The following is an 18,828-nucleotide window of genomic DNA, read 5'->3' on the forward strand; positions in this document are numbered from 1 at the left end:
TAAACTCTTTTCTTATGTCAATATTATTAGTCGTGGGTCAATTATTAAGTATGCAATAGTGCTTTCCAATTCCACTGTTTATACAATTTTATTTTTCCAATTTTCCAATCATGCCTTATTATATGAATAGTACTACTACTACTGATGTCCTTGGGCACAAATGGCAAACATGAGAGTTTAGCCTAAGCGCACAGTGAAATATGTGATGGATATTTCTTCCAAAACTGGAGCAACCATATGCTGCTGCTGCTTCCCTACATGGGTTGACTGCAATTCTCCGATATTCTCCGGTTTTTGTTGATGGCCCAGTTCGGGGAGATTAGTTGCCCTGAAGAAGAGGAGATTTGTCGCTGGGCGACTAATCTCCCCGAACCTGAGCGTTTGCCCTGACCCTAAGCAGTGCTATATCCTCAAGGATGCACATAGGCTCCCCATATCCAATCCTCTAACTAGTCATTTCATTAACACACAAGTTATGGTGAAGCAGTAGGTCTTGTCTCTGCATTCGGACCCTGCCTTCTGCTTGTTGTGCTGGATTTTAAATCTGACATTAGAAGCTGAGTGCATCATTCCTTGGGGCACAAGTGCTTGTTAGATAAACTCTCAGGGGTGCTCTTGCAGGAAAATGTAAGTGACCCTTACTCTCTTTCTCTCACTCACATTTCTCTCTCCCTCTCTTCTCTCTCAAGCTGGCCCTGCATGCCCAAACTTGGTCAGGCTGATTTTGACCATACTTCTCAAATGAACAGAGCAATATAAAGGTGGCCATGCACATGTATGTCCCCTCATACTGTACCTGTCCATGTGAATGACAACGTTCACACTTACCTTTCTTTCTTTCAGACAAGCACACAGTATCTCACTTTATTATAAAGCTGCAGGCGCATAATCTACATTTTAGTTATAGAAACTAATTTCATGGACCATATTTACTGTACTTTCTGCATAAATAAATAAACCTTTATAAGCCCCCAATGGTACATAAACCCATTAAACCCAGTAGCTGAATGTGAGCCAGGTTAGAAGAGATTAAATAGATCTAAGATTCATTACTAATTCCCCAGCAATGTTTGGGAGGAATTAATGGGCAGATGATGCTCCGGCACCATCTCCAGACCTTGAGAAACCTTCCACTTTCAGTGTACCTGAACTATAAAATGCCTCCCTTTAAAGCAGCAATTTTGTTCGGAATAACTACCCCTCTGGCTAAAAGCTGTAAATAGATAAAACACTCCCCAATAGATTCAGGTTGTCATTGAAATAGTTTGTAGCAGGTATATGTTACATTATTTACCTTTCAAATGACAGGATTCTGTCATGTGGTGGGATCTGAATCCACCATAATCGGGATTTCAAAGCACATCTGTGTAAACATTATCACACCAGTGTAAAACACCAGCCAATGAGTTTGTGCTTTGAACAAAATCTGCTTAATTGCAGTGTTAATTCAAAGAAAGTGAGATCAAAGTTACATCTCCCAAAAGCAACAATTTCGCAAGTGCCTTTGTATCCAAATGAATGGAAAGGGAAGATTTGGAGTAGTTTATAGCTCACACCCTGGACTTTTATTGATATTGCAACAAACAAAAAATAAATGAGTGCTACCACCGACTTACTGGGCAGGTACGTTTTCAACAAGCACAACAGTCTCACCTGTAACAAAGACTGCAGGACAATGGGCTGTGCTGGTGGTCCCAATTTAAAGATATCATGGTTTGCGCTGAGTTTAGCCTGATAACATTTTTAACGTTTTTGAGCGATAACCTGAAAAATCAAGCGATTCGGGAGAAAAGTTCAATTTATCAAGTTATTTTATTGATAAATAAGGCAAAATCGTGGATGGGAGTTTGGTTGAGTTTTTTTATAAAAAAAAAAAAGGAGATAAAATTAAATTTTAGTAAATAACCCCTTTATGTTTCACTAACAGGAATGCTGAGAGATACAGTTCAATGAGGTAAGGCTTCAGTTTGATGATCTGAGCCTTTTAAGGCTATGAGCACACAGGTTGAAGCCTCCACTTGTCAGCCTGTGTATTTTTGCAGCTTGGGAGAAGCAGATTTGCTCAGTGCCCCTGCTCCATTGATTTGAATCTGATCAGCCTGTGTGCGGTCACACACAGTGGAGCTGAAGCTGAGGTCAGCCCAAATACACAAAAGGAGGCATCTCCAGGCTGAAATTTGGATGTAGGTTGGCTCGTCAATCAGCCAAGATGGAAAACAAAGGCACCGAACATTGCCCAGGTTTTACTGCTGAATCGTCAGATAGAGGTAGAATACTATTGTTTCTACCTTTATATCTGATGATTCAGCTCTTAATGTTTGTAATGAAAACAAACGATCTTTGTTTATTGGTCACGTAATTGTTACATGTATGGCCACCTTTAGGGCTCTTGCTCATGAGTGGTTGCAGCTGCGCTCTCCTGTGCTCCGTTTTTAAGCGTTCAGCCGCAGGGGAGCACAGGAATAGACGCATTACATTTTTTCCAATGGGGCTGTACTCACAAAGGCGCGTGTAGACGCCGAACGCAGGAAAAATGCAGCATGTTGCGTCTCAACTTGCGTTTGGCGCCTACACGCACCTGTGTGAATACAGCCCCATTGGAAAAAATTTAATGCGTCTATTCCTGCACTTCCCTGCGGCTGAATGCAGAAAAATGGAACGCAGGGGAGCGCAGCTACAACCACTCGTGAGTACGAGCCCTTATGCTTTAGTTAAATTGCTCTAGCTAATGTATGGATTGTTAGAATGAAATGATGTTCAGCCCTTAAGTAGGAACTCTAAGATGAGGAAGCTGTAATACTGAATGGGAAGCTATTTCTATATTTGGTTAAATTTGCAGGATCTCTTTAGGAACTGGAGTTGTGGAAAAGGGTTGAACGATACAGAGAACTAGAGGTCATGGCTCATGTATAGTATGAAGTCAGTGTAGTTTTTATATTATAGGATGAATATCACCAAAATAATTAAGGGTTAGTCGACAAGAAAAAAAAAATCTTCCTTTTCGTGTCACCATTCATTTTGATGTGCACATTAAAATCTTCTGATCTGTACAAGTCCAATTACTAATGTAAGGAAGTTTGTGGAGATTATTGTTGCAGGCAGTTCAATTTCGCAAAATTGGGCAGATTAACACTGGGTAGGTCACTAATCATGCAGCAAACACAAGTTCAAAAAGAGAAAATAAAGGTATTTATCTCTGTGTATTCCCCACTTAAGTAGCAATCTGATCTTTTAAAAAAAGGCAACGTGACTTATTTCTCGATACAGTTAAAGGGCAACTAAACACCCATAATATTTGTGTTTTTATAAAAGTGCTTTCATGCGCACTTTTACAATATACATTAATTTATTCTATGCAACATTTTCATGACATTTCATTGGTATCAAGACTCCATGCTGAAATATATATTATATTAAAAAATGGCTGACCAGCCTACCTTATTAACCTTCACAAATTTTAAAAATATAAACATATAAATAGCTGCATTTCATAAATTAAACATTATTAAAAAATTGATTCTGGAGGAATTCATACACCTTCAAATGTTCTATGATTACTTCAATTCATAAATGGAAACTATTAACTTGATACCAAAAGTCAATATGGTTTAAGGCTGAGTTTATGAGGGTTATTGTAGTTCTATAGTGCTCAGGTCACTTATCAATTCCACAGAAAAAGTTTGGCCCACAAAGGTACGATTTGATCACAACTTTTAGCATGCAAAACAGTGGGACAAAAGAGTTCTGATAATATCCACCAGCGCCAGCCCCTAGTGTAATCATAGAACATTTTAAATTCAGATTAAAGGTGTATGAATTCCTCCTGAATCAATTTGTAATGATGTTTAATTTAACTACAGCTATTTATATGTTTATATTTTTTAAAAAGGTAGGCTGGCTGGCTGGCTATTTTTTAATAGAATATTTATTGGCATGGCGTCTTAAGAAATATATTTCTTAATTAAGTGAATACCATTTATGTTTTTAAGGTGCTAAAGGTTCCCTCCTATTGGTATTGGGAGTTATATAGTGCCCTTAACGGACTACTGAGCTTTTTATTGATTGATTACCAATTTTACACTGCTTATATCATATAGCAGCATTGAGCTGCTATTTTTGGACACCCACCAGAGGTTAAAGTCACCAATGCAGTGTTAAAATAAAAAAAAACACCCCCGGCCAAGATTATGATTTCCTCCAAACTGATTTTTTGCTTATGGATCAGTAAGGGTGAAATCTGCCAATGGGCAAGGACCTTATTGGGCTGCAGCCCTTGGACTGCACAGGCCACTATGTGATCCAATGTTTGGCTTAGGAACCAAATATTCTGATCACCCAGATTTGGCTAACCACTTTGGTGACCAAATCACCATATGAGTTGATCAGCCAGAGCCTGTCGGGTCTTGAAAGGGACATTTTATTGCTGGCTGGCGCTCCTCCTGGTTATGCCACCAGAAGATGTCTGGGCTCAGCAATGTAAATACATTTTATGTTGTTTGGTGTTTTTATAAACCATACTACACATGCAGAAAATATATTACACACGATGGAAGCGTGGGAAAAGTAAAAATACACTTTATTAGCCAATTTATACATATACTCACTGAGAACATGAGGGTTGGAACTGAGAACATGAGGCTTGGGTTATACTAATCTCAACATCAAAGGATCAAACTTGTGAGGTCTTGAAAGTTCCTACACTGACTGCATTAAGGATAATTTGTGTTAGTCCATTGCAGGTGTGCTGCCATCACACTAATCTCATTCATTAGGCTCAAACTATATGATCTGTACCCTAAAAATCAGTCAAGTATGGGAATTTAAAAAAAATGGAATTTAAACGTGTATCTAGGGGGCCCATTTACTTAGATCGAGTGAAGGAATGAATAAAAAAAAACTTTGAATTTCGAATGTTTTTTTTGGCTACTTCGACCATCAAATGGGCTACTTAGACCTTCGACTACGACTGCGACTTCGAATCGAACGGTTCGAACTAAATATCGTTCGACTATTCAACATTCGACCATTCAATAGTCGAAGTACTGTCTCTTTAAGAAAAGACTTCGACCCCCTAGTTCGCCACCTAAAAGCTACCGTAGCCAATGTTAGCCTATGGGGAAGGTCCCCATAGGCTTCCTAAGCATTTTTTGGTTGAAGAAAAATCGTTCGATCGATGGATTAAAATACTTCGAATCGAACGAACGAATAGCGCTAAGGGCTCTTACTGACGAGTGGTTGTAGTTGCGCTCTCCGTTCCGTTTTTCTGCGTTCAGCCGCAGGGGAGCGCAGGAATAGACGCATTACATTTTTTCCAATGGGGCTGTACTCACACAGGCGCGTGTAGGCTCCGAACACAGGAAAAATGCAGCATGTTGCATCTCAACCTGCGTTCAGCCCCATTGGAAAAAATGAATGCGTCTATTCCTGCGCTGCCCTGCGGCTGAACGCAGAAAAACGGAACGCAGGTGAGCGCAGCTACAACCGCTCGTCAGTAAGAGCCCTTAATCCTTCGACTTCGATATTCGAAGTCGAAGGATTTAACTTCGACAGTCGAATATTGAGGGTTAATTAACCCTCGATATTCGACCTTAAGTAAATTTGCCCCTTGGTGTGTTTTGAATGCCAACAAACTTTTCACAAATTCGTGCATACCTTACAGCAAGGTTTATTAATTACTTCCACTATCATCTCTTATTTTTATAATGCTCACATTAGGTATTATCATATTATAAGGACATGATAAAACACTGATATAACATATAATTAACAATAATCATATATTAATCCCCTATCACTTAGGAACTGATATCCCAGTCTAAAATATTATGGAAAAAATAAATAATAGAAATAGGGACAAGTATTAACTCTGCGCTGCCGAGATGGTTTATTATTACTTATTTCTTGTTTTTTTTACCCCAAAGTACAGCATTGACATATCATTGTTGCAGGGTTCACCATTATACTTCTAGGCTGAGATTTCAGCATCCAAGTCACCCTGTCAAAGTACCAATACTGTTCAAATAAACTTAAAGGGGTGTTTCACCTTTCAATTAACTTTTAGTAGGTTATAGAATGGCCAATTCTAAGCAATTGTCCATTTGGTCTTCATTATTTATTTTCTATAGTTTTTTTTAACGATTTGCCTTCTTCTTCTGACTCTTTCCGTCTTTCAAATGGGGGTCACTGACCGCATTTAAAAAAACAAATGCTCTGTAAGGCTACAAATTTATTGTTATTACAACTTTTTATTACTCATCTTTCTATTCAGGTCCTCTCCTATTCATATTCCCTTATTCAAATCAGTGCATGATTCCTAGGGTAATTTCGACCAGATTGCTGAAATCACAAACTGGAGAGCTGCTGAATAAAAAGCAACATAACTAAAAAAAACTACAAATGATAAAAAATGATAATCAATTTCAAAGTATCTCAGAGTATCACTCTCTGAATCATACTAAAAGTTAACTCAAAGGTGAACAACCCCCTTTAACTAGATTTAAAAAATAGTACCTGTAAATTGTCATTAGGCCTTGGGGTATATTATTTCAGTAGAAATCTGAACAAAGCTTTCTGTATAAAGAATTAACAATTAAGCAACTAATCATATTGGTATCCCAACGGTATAGGTATTGCACATGCATTTTTTTTCACCCTGTAAAATAATATACTATAAACATGTTTGTGTCCAGGAGAACTTTGCTTTGTCCCATACTTCATAATTTCATTGTTTTGGTATTATTTAATTGTTTAAAAGGTCATGCCTCCTCTATATAAGCTGCCACTGAAGTGTTGTGGTCTGACCCATTGCTTGATATGCCTCATATCACAGCATCTGGTCTAAACTAATATACATATCAGATCCTACACCCAGTGCCGGGCCAAGTCAGTCGGGCGCCCACAGGCGCGTGCACGGGCGATGAAGCGCACAAGCCAATCGTGCGCACGAGCAGGCGCAGAAGAGTGCGCGTCTGTGCGCACCTAGGAAGACATTGATTGCTGCTACAGGCGGGGAAAGAAGCGGCCAAACTAGGGGCAAGGTGCCAAACGGTGCCTCTTCTGCCTACCCCTAGTTCCGGCCCTGCCTACACCCAGAAAGAGGTATTAGGGCTCATTTGTTAACAGTGGGCGAATTTGCTCCTGAGTAATGAGCCTTTTTGCTTCTTTACTACAAAGTAATGCAGCCCCATTGCTGAGTGCAATAGAGGTAAGCAGCAGCCTCTACCTCTGCAGTAACCCGTGGCAACCAAACAGGGGCTTTCTTGCATTATTCTTTCCTCAAAGTGTAAACAGTGTTATACTGAAGCATGGTTAAAATAAAGTTAATTGTTCTACTTTTATACACCAAACACCATAAATATATTTTGTTCAAATAAAAGCCATTGGTGCTCTATCAATGCTACATGTAGGATGCATGTCAAAACTTAAAGAACAATGTTTTGTTAAAGAGGCAAAATAGCACCTTACGTTTATTTCTATTAATCCTCTACTTAGTCCTCTGTGTTGAGTCTTTCAGCATCAACTCTAATACCTAAATTGTCAAATACGTACGGCAGTTAACAAAATCCCCCTGTGTACACAGCAAAGGATTTGTAGCAAAGCTATATCCAGGAACTAGTTACAAATCAATTTGTCTCTTGGGCAGAAAAGCATCTTGGAATTATTTTAAAGGCAGCACTATTTATTTCCATCTCCTGTATGTTCATTAATTTAGGCATTATCTTAGCCCCAGCAGAATGAAATACCGTAACACTTCTACTGGTAGCATTTTGTAACTACTTCCCATTCTTTCAAAGTCATACTTTGCTTGTTACACCTTTACAACACAGATGATCTTTTTTAAAGGGTTTTATAACACCTTTAAATTAAATTTAAGTATGATGTAGAGAGTGATATTCTGAGACAATTTGCAATTTGTTTTAATTTTTTATTATTTGTGTTTTTTGAGTTATTAGCTTTTTATTTAGCAGCCCTCTAGTCTGCAATTCCAGCAATCTGGTTCTTAGGGTCTAAATTACCCTAGCAACGATGCATTGATTTGAAAAAGAGACTGGAATATGAATAGGAGAGAGTTTGAACAGAAAGATGAGTAATACAGAGTGTTTGTTTTTTGTTGGGGTCAGTGACCCCCATTTGAAAGATGGAAAGAGTTAGAAAAAGAAGGCATATAATTGAAAAAAAATGTGAAAAATAAAAAATTAAGTTAAGTTCAAAAGTTGCTTAAAATTGGCTGTTCTATAACATACTAAAAGGTACCTTAAAGGTGAACCACACCTTTTATGTAGGCATACTGCACATGTTCCTTCTTCTAAGGGTCAGGGCACACAGGCAGATTTGGGGAGATTAGTCGCCCGACGACAAATCTCCTCTTCTTCGGGGCGACTAATCTCCCCGAACTGCCTCCCCTGCCTTCCGGTCGGCTAAAATGTAAATAGCCAGCGGGATGGCACTCGGAGCAATTCGTTTTCCGAAGTCGCCTAAAGTTTCCTTAGACAAAGATGGCTCCACTGCGTTTTTCTGCAGGTGCGTTTTCCTAGAGGGGACACATAATCTGCTATAGCACTGTGCAGGAAGGGGGGCCAGTGGGGACTTTTGCCTAAAGGGGGGTTCTCCTTTAAGCTGGCCATACATAGGGAGATCCTCTTGTTTGGTGATGTCGCCAAACGAGCAAATCTCTCCCCAATATGCCCACATTGGGGTGGGCGATATCGGACTGGTCCTATTGTGGGCCCTAGGCAGGGGCGCTCCGCCAATGAGGTGAGCTGAATCGCTCGCCTCAGGCGGCAGCAACAGCTAGTTTTCCAGGGGCAGCAAAAAGCTGCTACTGGTGCCTTTAACAGCCGAATTTCCGGTTTTTAAACCGGGAATTCGGCTTTACTAGGGCGAGAGAGCGGCAATGTCCACAGGAACGGCGCTGGCCCGAGGGCTCAATGATCGGATCATAACGAGAAGAATACAGGTGGCTGGATTGAGGGCCACATCAATGAAACTATGCAGTCCTTGATTTTTAAGCCCACCCGATCGACATCTGCCCGACTTTTGGCCAGATATTGATAGGGGAAACCCGCCGGAGGGCCCCATACATTGCCCAATAAATTGCTCACTAAGGGCTCTTACACACGGGCGTTTGTTTGTGCGTTCCCCTGCATTGTGTTTTCTTCTGTTCAGCCACAGGGGAGCACAGGAGTAGACACACTCAATTATTGTGAAGGGGGCTATACTCACACAGACGCATGTAAGCGCCAAACGCAGGTTGGGATGCAGCATGTTGCATTTTACCAGCGTTCATCGCAGACATTCGTCAGTGTGAGTACAGCCCCCATTGACAATAATTGAGTCCGTCTACTCCTGCAAAAACAAACGCTGTGTGTAAGAGCCCTTAATCTGTCAGCATCTTATTTATGCCCGTGTATGGGGGCCTTTATAGTCTTAACCATGTATATTTTTTTTTGCAAATTTATTTCACTTGTTTTCACATTTTGCTTTTTTCCCCATAACATAATATGTTCATTTTGCCTGCATCTATATATCAGTAGACATCAAGTGGAAACTATTTTCTAAAGCCAAATACTGGTGCTCTTTTTTTAAACACTGGGCAAATTTGCACCTGGGCAGTAACCCAAATCAACTAACCAGTGATTAGCTTTTTTAAGACAGCTGCAGGTTGAACAATAAAAGCAAGCGTTTGATTGGTCGCTATGGGTTACTGCTGAGGCGCAATAATGCCCAGTGTTTATAAATGAGACCCACTGACTCCTGTTTACACAGTCATTTTTAAATGTTATATAATAAATTTAAAATACTTTATGGAATTGAAAATGAAGCATTGCACACAACCTAGGTGTTGGTACGTTATCTGAGCAGGGCCCTTTAATCCAGCTGTTTAATTATGTAAGATTTGTTTGTTAATTTGTTAGACCCCCCTATGTGATTTAATATTATTATACATTTTAGCTTGCTGGTGTTATATAAATAAATGCTGAAAACGGGATTAACCCTAATTATTGAAGTGTGAATCACACTAAGGTAGTCGTTGCAAAACTGTCAGAGCGAGGCCTTAAATCTAGCAAACGTCACTGCATGTCATAAATGTGTTGATGATGACTGGTAAGCTTCGATTCTGACACGTTTCCCCACAGCTTCATTAATCCCCTTAATTGTGTACATAGTAATCATCTAAATCCCAAATAGGATACCATGAGGATTTTACAGAGCAATAGCACTTGTGTCAAAATTGTCACAAATCCAACCTTACTTCTAAAGTGTTAAGCTTCACATCTCAAGTGTGGCTTTATATACTCTATATTGCCTCTACAGCAGAAATCAAACTTTGGGGCTGCATGTCAAATACTTCTATATTTTTGGATAAATGCATCACCCAGCCTTTATTAATTTAGTTTTTTAAGGACCAGTGACATCATAAAGTATTTATTCTGTATCAGTACCCTCAAATTCACTGTTGTCGTTAACTATGATGTCCTGCAATTTATATATTAACTGCCAACTGTCCCTAATATCCAGGAACAGACCTTGGTTTGTAGTGTGCCAAAGGTGTATTGGCACAGATATGGGACCGGTTATCCCGAATGCTCAGGATAACAAATCTTTCTGTAATTTGGATCTTCATACCTCAAGTCTACTAGAAAAGCATGTAAACACTAAGGGGCAGATTTATCAAAAGGTCTAAGTGAATTTTCTATCGAATAGGCCAAATTCGACTTTGAAATTGAAAAACCTTTCGAAAATTCGACCACTGTAAAATCGAAGTACTGTCTCTTTAAAAAACTTAGACACTTCACCAGCTAAAACCTGCAGATTTTCTGTTTAGCCTATGGGGGACCTCCTAGAACCTATCTGAGGCTTTTGGGCAAGTTTTGAGAAGTCTAAGTTTGTTTTTTTGTAAAATCCTTCGAATCGTTCGATTTGAATGGTTAAATCATTCGATCGTACGATTTTACTTTGATCGTACGATTTTACTTTGATCGTACGATTTTACTTTGATCGTACGATTTTACTTTGATCGTGCTTCCATCGAATGCGACCGTTTTCGCTGGAAAAAATATTTTGACTATCGAAGTACTCAAATTCAAAGTTTTTTTACTTCGAAATTCGATCCTTGATAAATTTGCCCCTAAATAGGCTGGTTCTGCTTCCAGTAAGGAAAAATTATATATTAGTTGTGATCATGTACAAGGGACCGTTTTATTATTACAGAGAAAAAGGAAATCATTTTTTAATGGGAGACATCCTTTCGGTAATTTGGAACTTTCTGGATAACGGGTTCCCGGATAATGGATCCCATACATGTATTAGTAATTCAAACTATGCAAGACTCTTCTAGGAACTGTTTTTTCCTCAAATTTTATTTTAGAACTGTTCACTGTTTCTAACGCTGTCTAAATGCTCAGAGTTACTGTCTTACTCTAGAATCTATCATTAAAACACCCTTAACTGCGGTTGCATAATTGTTAACTGTTAATTCTAGGCACAATTTATTACTTGAAAAAAGGGGGATAGTATGGCAATCTCCATCTCACAATTACATATAATACACATAGTGGTAGATTTAAATGCGCCCCTTTAAAAAAAAGAACTAATTTCAATAACTATAGGTGAAAGAGCAGCCAGACACTGAGAAAACTAGCAAAAACAATAGAAGAACTAAAATTGTTCTTTTCAAAACATCAGGCATGACATTTCTAAGGGCATAGCAGAAGCACTATCTCCTCATTCAGGTGGCTGACTACCAATGTTCGGGGTGAATGATTCTCCCAAATTGTGCTCACGCCCTTCTAAGTCCCTTTCCCTTTTTCTCTGCCAGTGATTTGAAAAAATTGTAATCAGGAGGGAATGTGCAGGCACTGGCACCGCTCTGTTGATTTTTCAAGAAATAAAGATTTTCTCTAGCCTCTTTGCTTGTTAAAACTGTTACTAAGTACCATATGAAAAGAGGAGTTTTCTTGGAGGAGAAAACATCAATCTGCTTCCATTCTCCATGACATCACTGTGTACAGGTGAGTACAGAGGTGGCATATGTACCTCTATGTTGTTCAGATATAGGATTTGTTATCTGGAATCCCGTTATCCAGAAAGCTCTGAATTTTGGAAAAGCTGTCTCCCATAGACTCCATTTTATCCAAATAATCCAATTTTTAAAAATGATTTCCCTTTTCTCTGTAATAATAAAAGAGTAGCTTGAACTTTGTCCAAGATATAATTAATCCTTAGTAGAGGCAAAACCAGCCTATAGGGTTTATTTAATGTTTAAATAGATTTCTAGTAGACTTTAGGTAGGAAGATCCAAATTATGGAAAGACCCAGTGTTGGACTGGCCCACCGGGATACCAGGAAAACTCCCGTTGGGCCCAGGTGTGTGTCAGTGGGCCTTCTTGCTTCTAACCATTTGGCATATATCATGGTCATTCCCTATTTCTTTTTACGAAAAAAAGAGGCTTAATAATAGAGTATAGTAAGTAGATATAATAGACTTGGAGAATAAAGTGAGTAGAGGAGGAATAATAGTTTGGAAAGTAGGCCCACAGTCTAAGGTTTTCTGGTTGGCCCCTGGCATCCCAGTCCAGCACTGGAAAGACCTGTTATTTGGAAAACCCCAGGTCCCGAGCGTTCTGAATAACAGGTCCCATACCTGTACTATGCTATCTGTGTAAGAGCTGATGTTCAGTATAACTGCCTATGATTAAGTACCGGAGGGTATGAAACGAGTAAGATGCAATATCATGGGGTCTGTATGTATGTTTTTTTACTATGAAGACTTTGAGTTATAGGATATTTTTTTCTTATTGAGGTTATTTTCTATGCCCTTTTAATCTGGGGGCTGTATCCTATTAACTTTGGCGCTTTTTTTGGTCTGGCCAACTATACGTATATGCGATGTAATTTTAATCACACGGCACATTATGCCCACTTTAAGGGGTTATGAAATAACAGATGCAAAGTTAGCAGCAGGCCTAGTAGCCCTGGCACACAATCATATGTTCGTTTTCAAGCTGCAGACTAAAATTGGTAGCTGCTGGTTGGTTGCTAAGGGTTATTAGACCCAGTGTCAGACTGGCCCACCGGGATACCAGGAAAACTCCCGGTGGGCCCAGGTGTCAGTGGTTCCTCTTGCTTCTAATCATTTGGCCTATTTCATGGCCATTCCCTATTTATTTATGGGGAAAAAGAGGCTTAAGAATGGAAGAACAGAGTATAGTAAGTAGATATAAAAGACTAGGAGAATAAAGAGGTTGAGTGAGGAGAGAAGGAATAATAGTTTGTAAAGTGGGCTCATGGTATAAGGTTTTCTGGTGGGCCCCTGGCATCCCAGTCCGACACTGACTAGACCCTAGGGGGCAGCTTTAAGACTTATAATACACTACTACCTCCCATTTGACAGTTTGTTTAGGCCAGGCAGCTAGGGACGAGTTGGCTTTGTAGCGGCAGCTTTCCTTTATACAGAAGGGGTAGGCGGAAAAGTTAGGCCAGACAGAAGCAGAGAGTAACCTGTGCGCATCCCTGTGCGGTTTTGCTGAGGTCCCAGAGGCAGGGGAAACATGGGATGGGATACAGCCAGGGATAGGATACAGGGGATACAGGGGATGGGATACAGGGGATGGAATCGCCGGGCACTTCCTTCCGTCTCGCGATCTTTCCTCCTTCTCCTCCCCTCCTCCTCCTCCTCTCATCCCTGTCACCTCAACTACCCTTTTATGGCTGCTCTCCGTACCCTCCTGCGGGCGCTCCGTGCCCCCCAGCACACCCCGTTGGGGACACCACACACCGCTAGGGCTGCCCAATTGCACCCCGGGCCTCTGCCCCCGGCCAAAGGTTCCTTCCTTCTGCTGGCGTCCGGGGCTGCGGGGGCAGCGGCTGCTCTGGCTTGTTACGTCGTCTACAGGGATTATACCAGTGAGCACCGGGGAAAGCGGCCTCGTCGCCTCACATTGTCACCGGATAACGGGAAGCGAATGGGAGCGAGTATCCTGCCGCCTGTCAGCGCTGCGGTAAGCATGGGGGTGGGGTAGAGTTTCAGGGCTCAGCAACCCTATAAAAGCTGTACCAACCCCTGCTGCCCATATGGAAAAGTCATCATGGAACTGGGTGAGGGTCATACCATTAGCGAGAATAGGTTGTTTATATTATTACACTTTCCCTTTCTAGTGAGTAGCCGCCCTCCCCTGTCACATCAATGGCAACATCTGTCATTGCGCTTAGTGAGCACATTGTAAGCAGCCATGTCATCTACTGGGACATTCCCTTCTGTCACCTGCCCGACAATGTGTAAATGTATAAATGTATAGACTGTATGTATAAATGTATATAGTGTATGTATAAATGTATATATATATATGTATAAATGTATGTATATATGTATAAATGTATATGGGCAGGTCTGGACTGAGATTCAAAATAGGCCTTGGCATTTTAGGGACACCGAGGCCCAAACAGGCCACACAGCAACCCAATATTTAGTGACTGTACAGCAGCCCCTCTGGCATTTGCCAGAACCCACATATTGCCAGTCTGGACCTGTATATATGTATATATGTATTAATGATAAATGTATACATCCATAGCCAATTACCTACATACACAGGGGCGCTCAGCCAATGAGGCGAGTTAATTAACTTGCCTCAGGCAGCCGCGACCCCTGGTTGCCAGGGGCAGCAAAAATGACGCTCCTGTTAACTAAGAGCCGAATTTCCATTTTTTTCAACCCGGAAATTCAGCTGTTCTATTGCAGAGAGCCCAATTGGGACGTGGACGCCCCCAAACGCCCTCCAGTGCTGAAAATGTGAGTGCCGCGGGGAGCGGCAAATCGAAGGCCGCCTCAACCGGTAAAATGGCCAGGATCAAACCTGCACATACAAAAATATGTCTTTTACCCCCCTTCCCTTTTCCCTTGTGTGGAAGCCGTATTTTTGCACCTAATCAATTAGGGGGTTATGCTTTGAGGTGTAACCTTTTGCCCTCCATATTGCTCAATACATCTTCTTCCACTGCTTTTGTTGTTGGACTGACAATACTATGCTTTGGATACCGTACCATTGATTGTAGCATCTGTTTATGAGACAAAACACACACGGGTACAATCTGCAGGATCTCTATTGGCACAGGTGGTTCACCCATCGGGACAGAGGCATTTGTTAAACAAATGGAGCCATTCTGTCACATAATTTGCAACAGTGATATCATTTAGGCTTATTTTCCAGTACAGGTAGGGGACCATTTATCCAGAATGCTTGGGACCTGGGGGTTTTCCGGATAACCTCATTATTTGGATCTTAAGTCTACTAGAAAATCATTAAATAATCCCATTAGGCTAGTTTTGCTTTCAGTAAAGAATAATTATATTTTAGTTGCGATGAAACACAAGGTACTGTTTTATTATTACAGAGAAAATGGAAATTATTTTTAAAAATTTAGATTATTAGGATGACATGGCGTCTATGGGAGACAGTCGTTTTGTAATTCTGAGCTTTCTGGGTAATGGGTTTTTGGATAATGGATTCCATACCTGTATCTTCAAAACCTCTGTGTGTCACGGGCTGGTTTATTAACACTGGTGCACTTAACATATGCAGTAACGCATAGCAACCAATCAGAATTATTGTCCTAGGATGACAGAAGTTAATTGCCGATTGGTTGCAGTGGGCCACAGACCTGCAGCATATTTAGTGAATTTAAATCTGTTCAGATGTATGCGGCATCAGTCTTACATCTTGTACTCATGACTGCATGACTGGAAATACATGGATTTGAAAGCAATGTGAGATCTGGAGATAATGGATTAAAAAAGGATAAGATGGATACACAGTGGGGCGTGGTGCTGTCCTAAATAAGGAGCAATTATAGCAATCTATGGAAGGGTGTGTTGGAAAAGGGTTTACTTGTCAGGGAACATGATATTTAGCTGTTGTCTGAGAGTCTCAGGCACTAAGGCAAAGGCCTCTCTAAGGAGTATATTTATCAAGGGGTGGCAACAGAACTTGCCAGTGCCAAACATAGAGGAAGGGAAGTCACTTGGCTACTGTCACACATGAAGAACACAGTAATGTACTCTGGATGTCCCTATGGCAGCCATCGATCACTGCACAAACATTTCAACTTAGATACACTCCAGGACGAAATTCAAGTCCAATGGGGTTTCTCCACTGGATCCTCTTCTGCTGGTGCACCATTTGCTGGCAGATATGGAGTATTGGCAGATTTGTTGTTTACACAGGACCAGTCTGTGAATCAGATGATATCCACAGTACATGGATTTGGTCATGGTCATTGGTCATAAGCCTACCATACATGTGCTGGAAATTGTAGGAAACGGATATTATGGTATAGTATGTGTGTGGCCAGCTAGAGTTTTTCTTTGACACCCATAATAAACACCCAAATATACATCTAACTGCCAGTTTAACCTTTAAATTAACTTCTAGTATGATGTAGAGAGTGATATTCCGAGACAATTTGTTTAATTGTTTTGTGTTTTTTTTTTTTAGTTATTTAGCAGCTCTTCAGTTTAAGCTGGTTGCTAGTTTCCAAATTACCTTAGCAACCATGCATTGATTTGAAAAAGTGACTGGAATATGAATAGGAGAGGGCCCGAATAGAAAGGCGAGTAATAAAAAGTAGCAATAACAATACATTGGTAGCCTTGCACAGCATTTGTTTTTGTTTTTTAGATGGGGGTCAGTGAACCCAATTGGAAAACTCAAAAAGTGTCAGAAGAAGAAGGCAAATAATTCTTAAACTATAAAAAAAGAAAGTTGCTTAGAATTAGCCATTCTATAACATATTAAAAGTTAACATAAAGGTGAAGAGGGATCTTAAAACATGAAGTTGTATTAGTCATATGAGTTTGGTAGATCATGCATTCACTCTATGGCCCCTGTAGTTTTTACAGCAAGTTTCATTTGATTCCTACCTGCTAGCAGCAAAGTGTAAATGGATATTACTTTTAAACACTGGCAGCTATGCAGAAATACACATATATCATTGGCTTGCCGCCCAGTACTGACTGCGTTTAGTTCTTTCTTTACATTCACCATAAGGTGTGATTGGTTAATGGATATTTTAAAATACCGAATGAAATATTAATATGACATATCCTTGGGACAGTGGCAGTGCATTAGAAAATGCTAAATGCTGTTGCTTTGTGGAATAGAAGATGTATCAGTGTTGGAAAGTGCTGACTCTGTGACATTTGACAGGGTGTAAAATCTTCAGCTTACAGCAGCGATCCCTTGGCTCCTCCCCTCCAGACAATGATCAGGACATTTGCTATTAATGACTAGCCTAGCCCTTGCAATATTGCAACAGTGAACATTTTCAGTATTCTTGTTACATAATTCTTATTCTCACATCATTTCTTTAAAGGAAAACTAGTAGGTAGTTAAAAATGTTGTGCATCATGTTTTGGGCTTTGAGACCAGCCCAAGGCAACCACAAGTCTTTTGCAGTAAAGATCTGTGTCTCCAAAGATGCCCCAGTAGCTCCCCATCTTCTTTTCATGCTCTGTGCTGCTGTCTCTTACTGAGCTTAGGGACCAACTCACAATATACAGTACACATAGAATACAAATGTCACAGTATAAGGCTGATTAGTAATTAATGCAGATAAATACTACATGGCAGCACAGAAACCAGTGCATCATAATTAAATAATTAGCCTTGTATATTAGACAAACCTCATGTTCTGCTTATCTTTAAGCTTAGCTTCTCAACAGCTGCTCAGAGCCCACTGAGCAAGTGAGTGTCGCAGACACTTTCCAAGATGGTGACCCCCTGTGACAAGTTTGAAGTCCTGGATCATTGCTGCTATTGAGAAGCTGAAACTTTAGGCTGGTGCAACAAGTTCAGTATATAAAATATGGCATTTTTAACCATATTAATTATTAGGGTTTAGTTCTCCTTTAAAAAACTCATCATATATCGATCTTGATTATTTTTTGCCACATGACTTTTTATGAAGTATGTAATTAAATGTAGTCATTTGTATTTGTTTTGTGCATGTTTATTATATTTGAGTGCCTCTGTGACAGATATTTATTTCGGCACTGCCATAGGAAGCCCGGCTATTTAAAAAACAGCAGCACAGCCGGGCAGTGCCAAAAATGTGCCGCCTCTTCAAAAGTCATGAACCAACGAAGTCCCGAACTGCCAAAGTCACACAAAGAGCCGAAGTCACAAAGCCGTCAACGACCCGAAGTGATGGAAAGAGCCGAACTTGAAGTCCTGTACTGCCAAAAAGAGTCTCATGTAGTTAACATAAGAACTACCAAATGGCCAATCACAGCCCTATTTGGCACCCCAGGGACTTTTTTTATTGCTTGTGTTGCTCCCCAAGTTTTTTTAACATTTGAACCTCACTCATGGGTAAAAAAGGTTGGGGACCCCTGCTGTAAAGTTGTAAACCTTTCACGTAATCCAGTTGTGAAAAAGGGTTTGTGGTCAGATCAGGCCAAGAAAAAGGTTTTTGGCTAAAATTCAAAGCGATATGTATGGTGTCTTGTGCAGCTAAAAATATACCTTACCACCAGAGAGGCATAGTGTGGTACCATCAAGATACAGGGCACTGGGCGTATAGTTAATATAGAAGGAAATGGGAGATGGTGCAAAATACAGAGACATCTTGCAAAAGGACCTGTTTCTAGTTGCTTAAAAACTGCATCTAGGGAGAGAGTTCATCTTTCAGCAGGACAGTGATCCCAAACACCAGGTTACACTGAAGTGGCTTAAGAATAAAAAGTAGAGGGCCCAGTCAAGACCCTCATCTCTGTCCATTTGAGAATCTATGGGACTATTAAAAAACGGAGGTGCAGAATTGCCAACCAAC

The 18,828-nt window shown here is 40.3% G+C and overlaps 1 protein-coding gene across 1 annotated transcript in view; it reads left to right on the forward strand.

The window, feature by feature from the left end:
* The first annotated feature begins 13,594 nt into the window (after positions 1-13,594).
* Positions 13,595-18,828, forward strand: part of micu3.L (mitochondrial calcium uptake family member 3 L homeolog) — a 107,066-nt gene continuing 101,832 nt past the window's right edge. Inside the window, 2 exon segments of the mRNA XM_018230232.2 lie at positions 13,595-13,699; positions 13,701-14,000. Of these exon segments, the coding sequence (XP_018085721.1) occupies positions 13,610-13,699; positions 13,701-14,000 (390 nt within the window). The 5' untranslated portion in view covers positions 13,595-13,609.

Source organism: Xenopus laevis, chromosome 1L (assembly GCF_017654675.1).
Source record: "Xenopus laevis strain J_2021 chromosome 1L, Xenopus_laevis_v10.1, whole genome shotgun sequence".
NCBI classification, from domain to species: Eukaryota; Metazoa; Chordata; class Amphibia; order Anura; family Pipidae; genus Xenopus; species Xenopus laevis.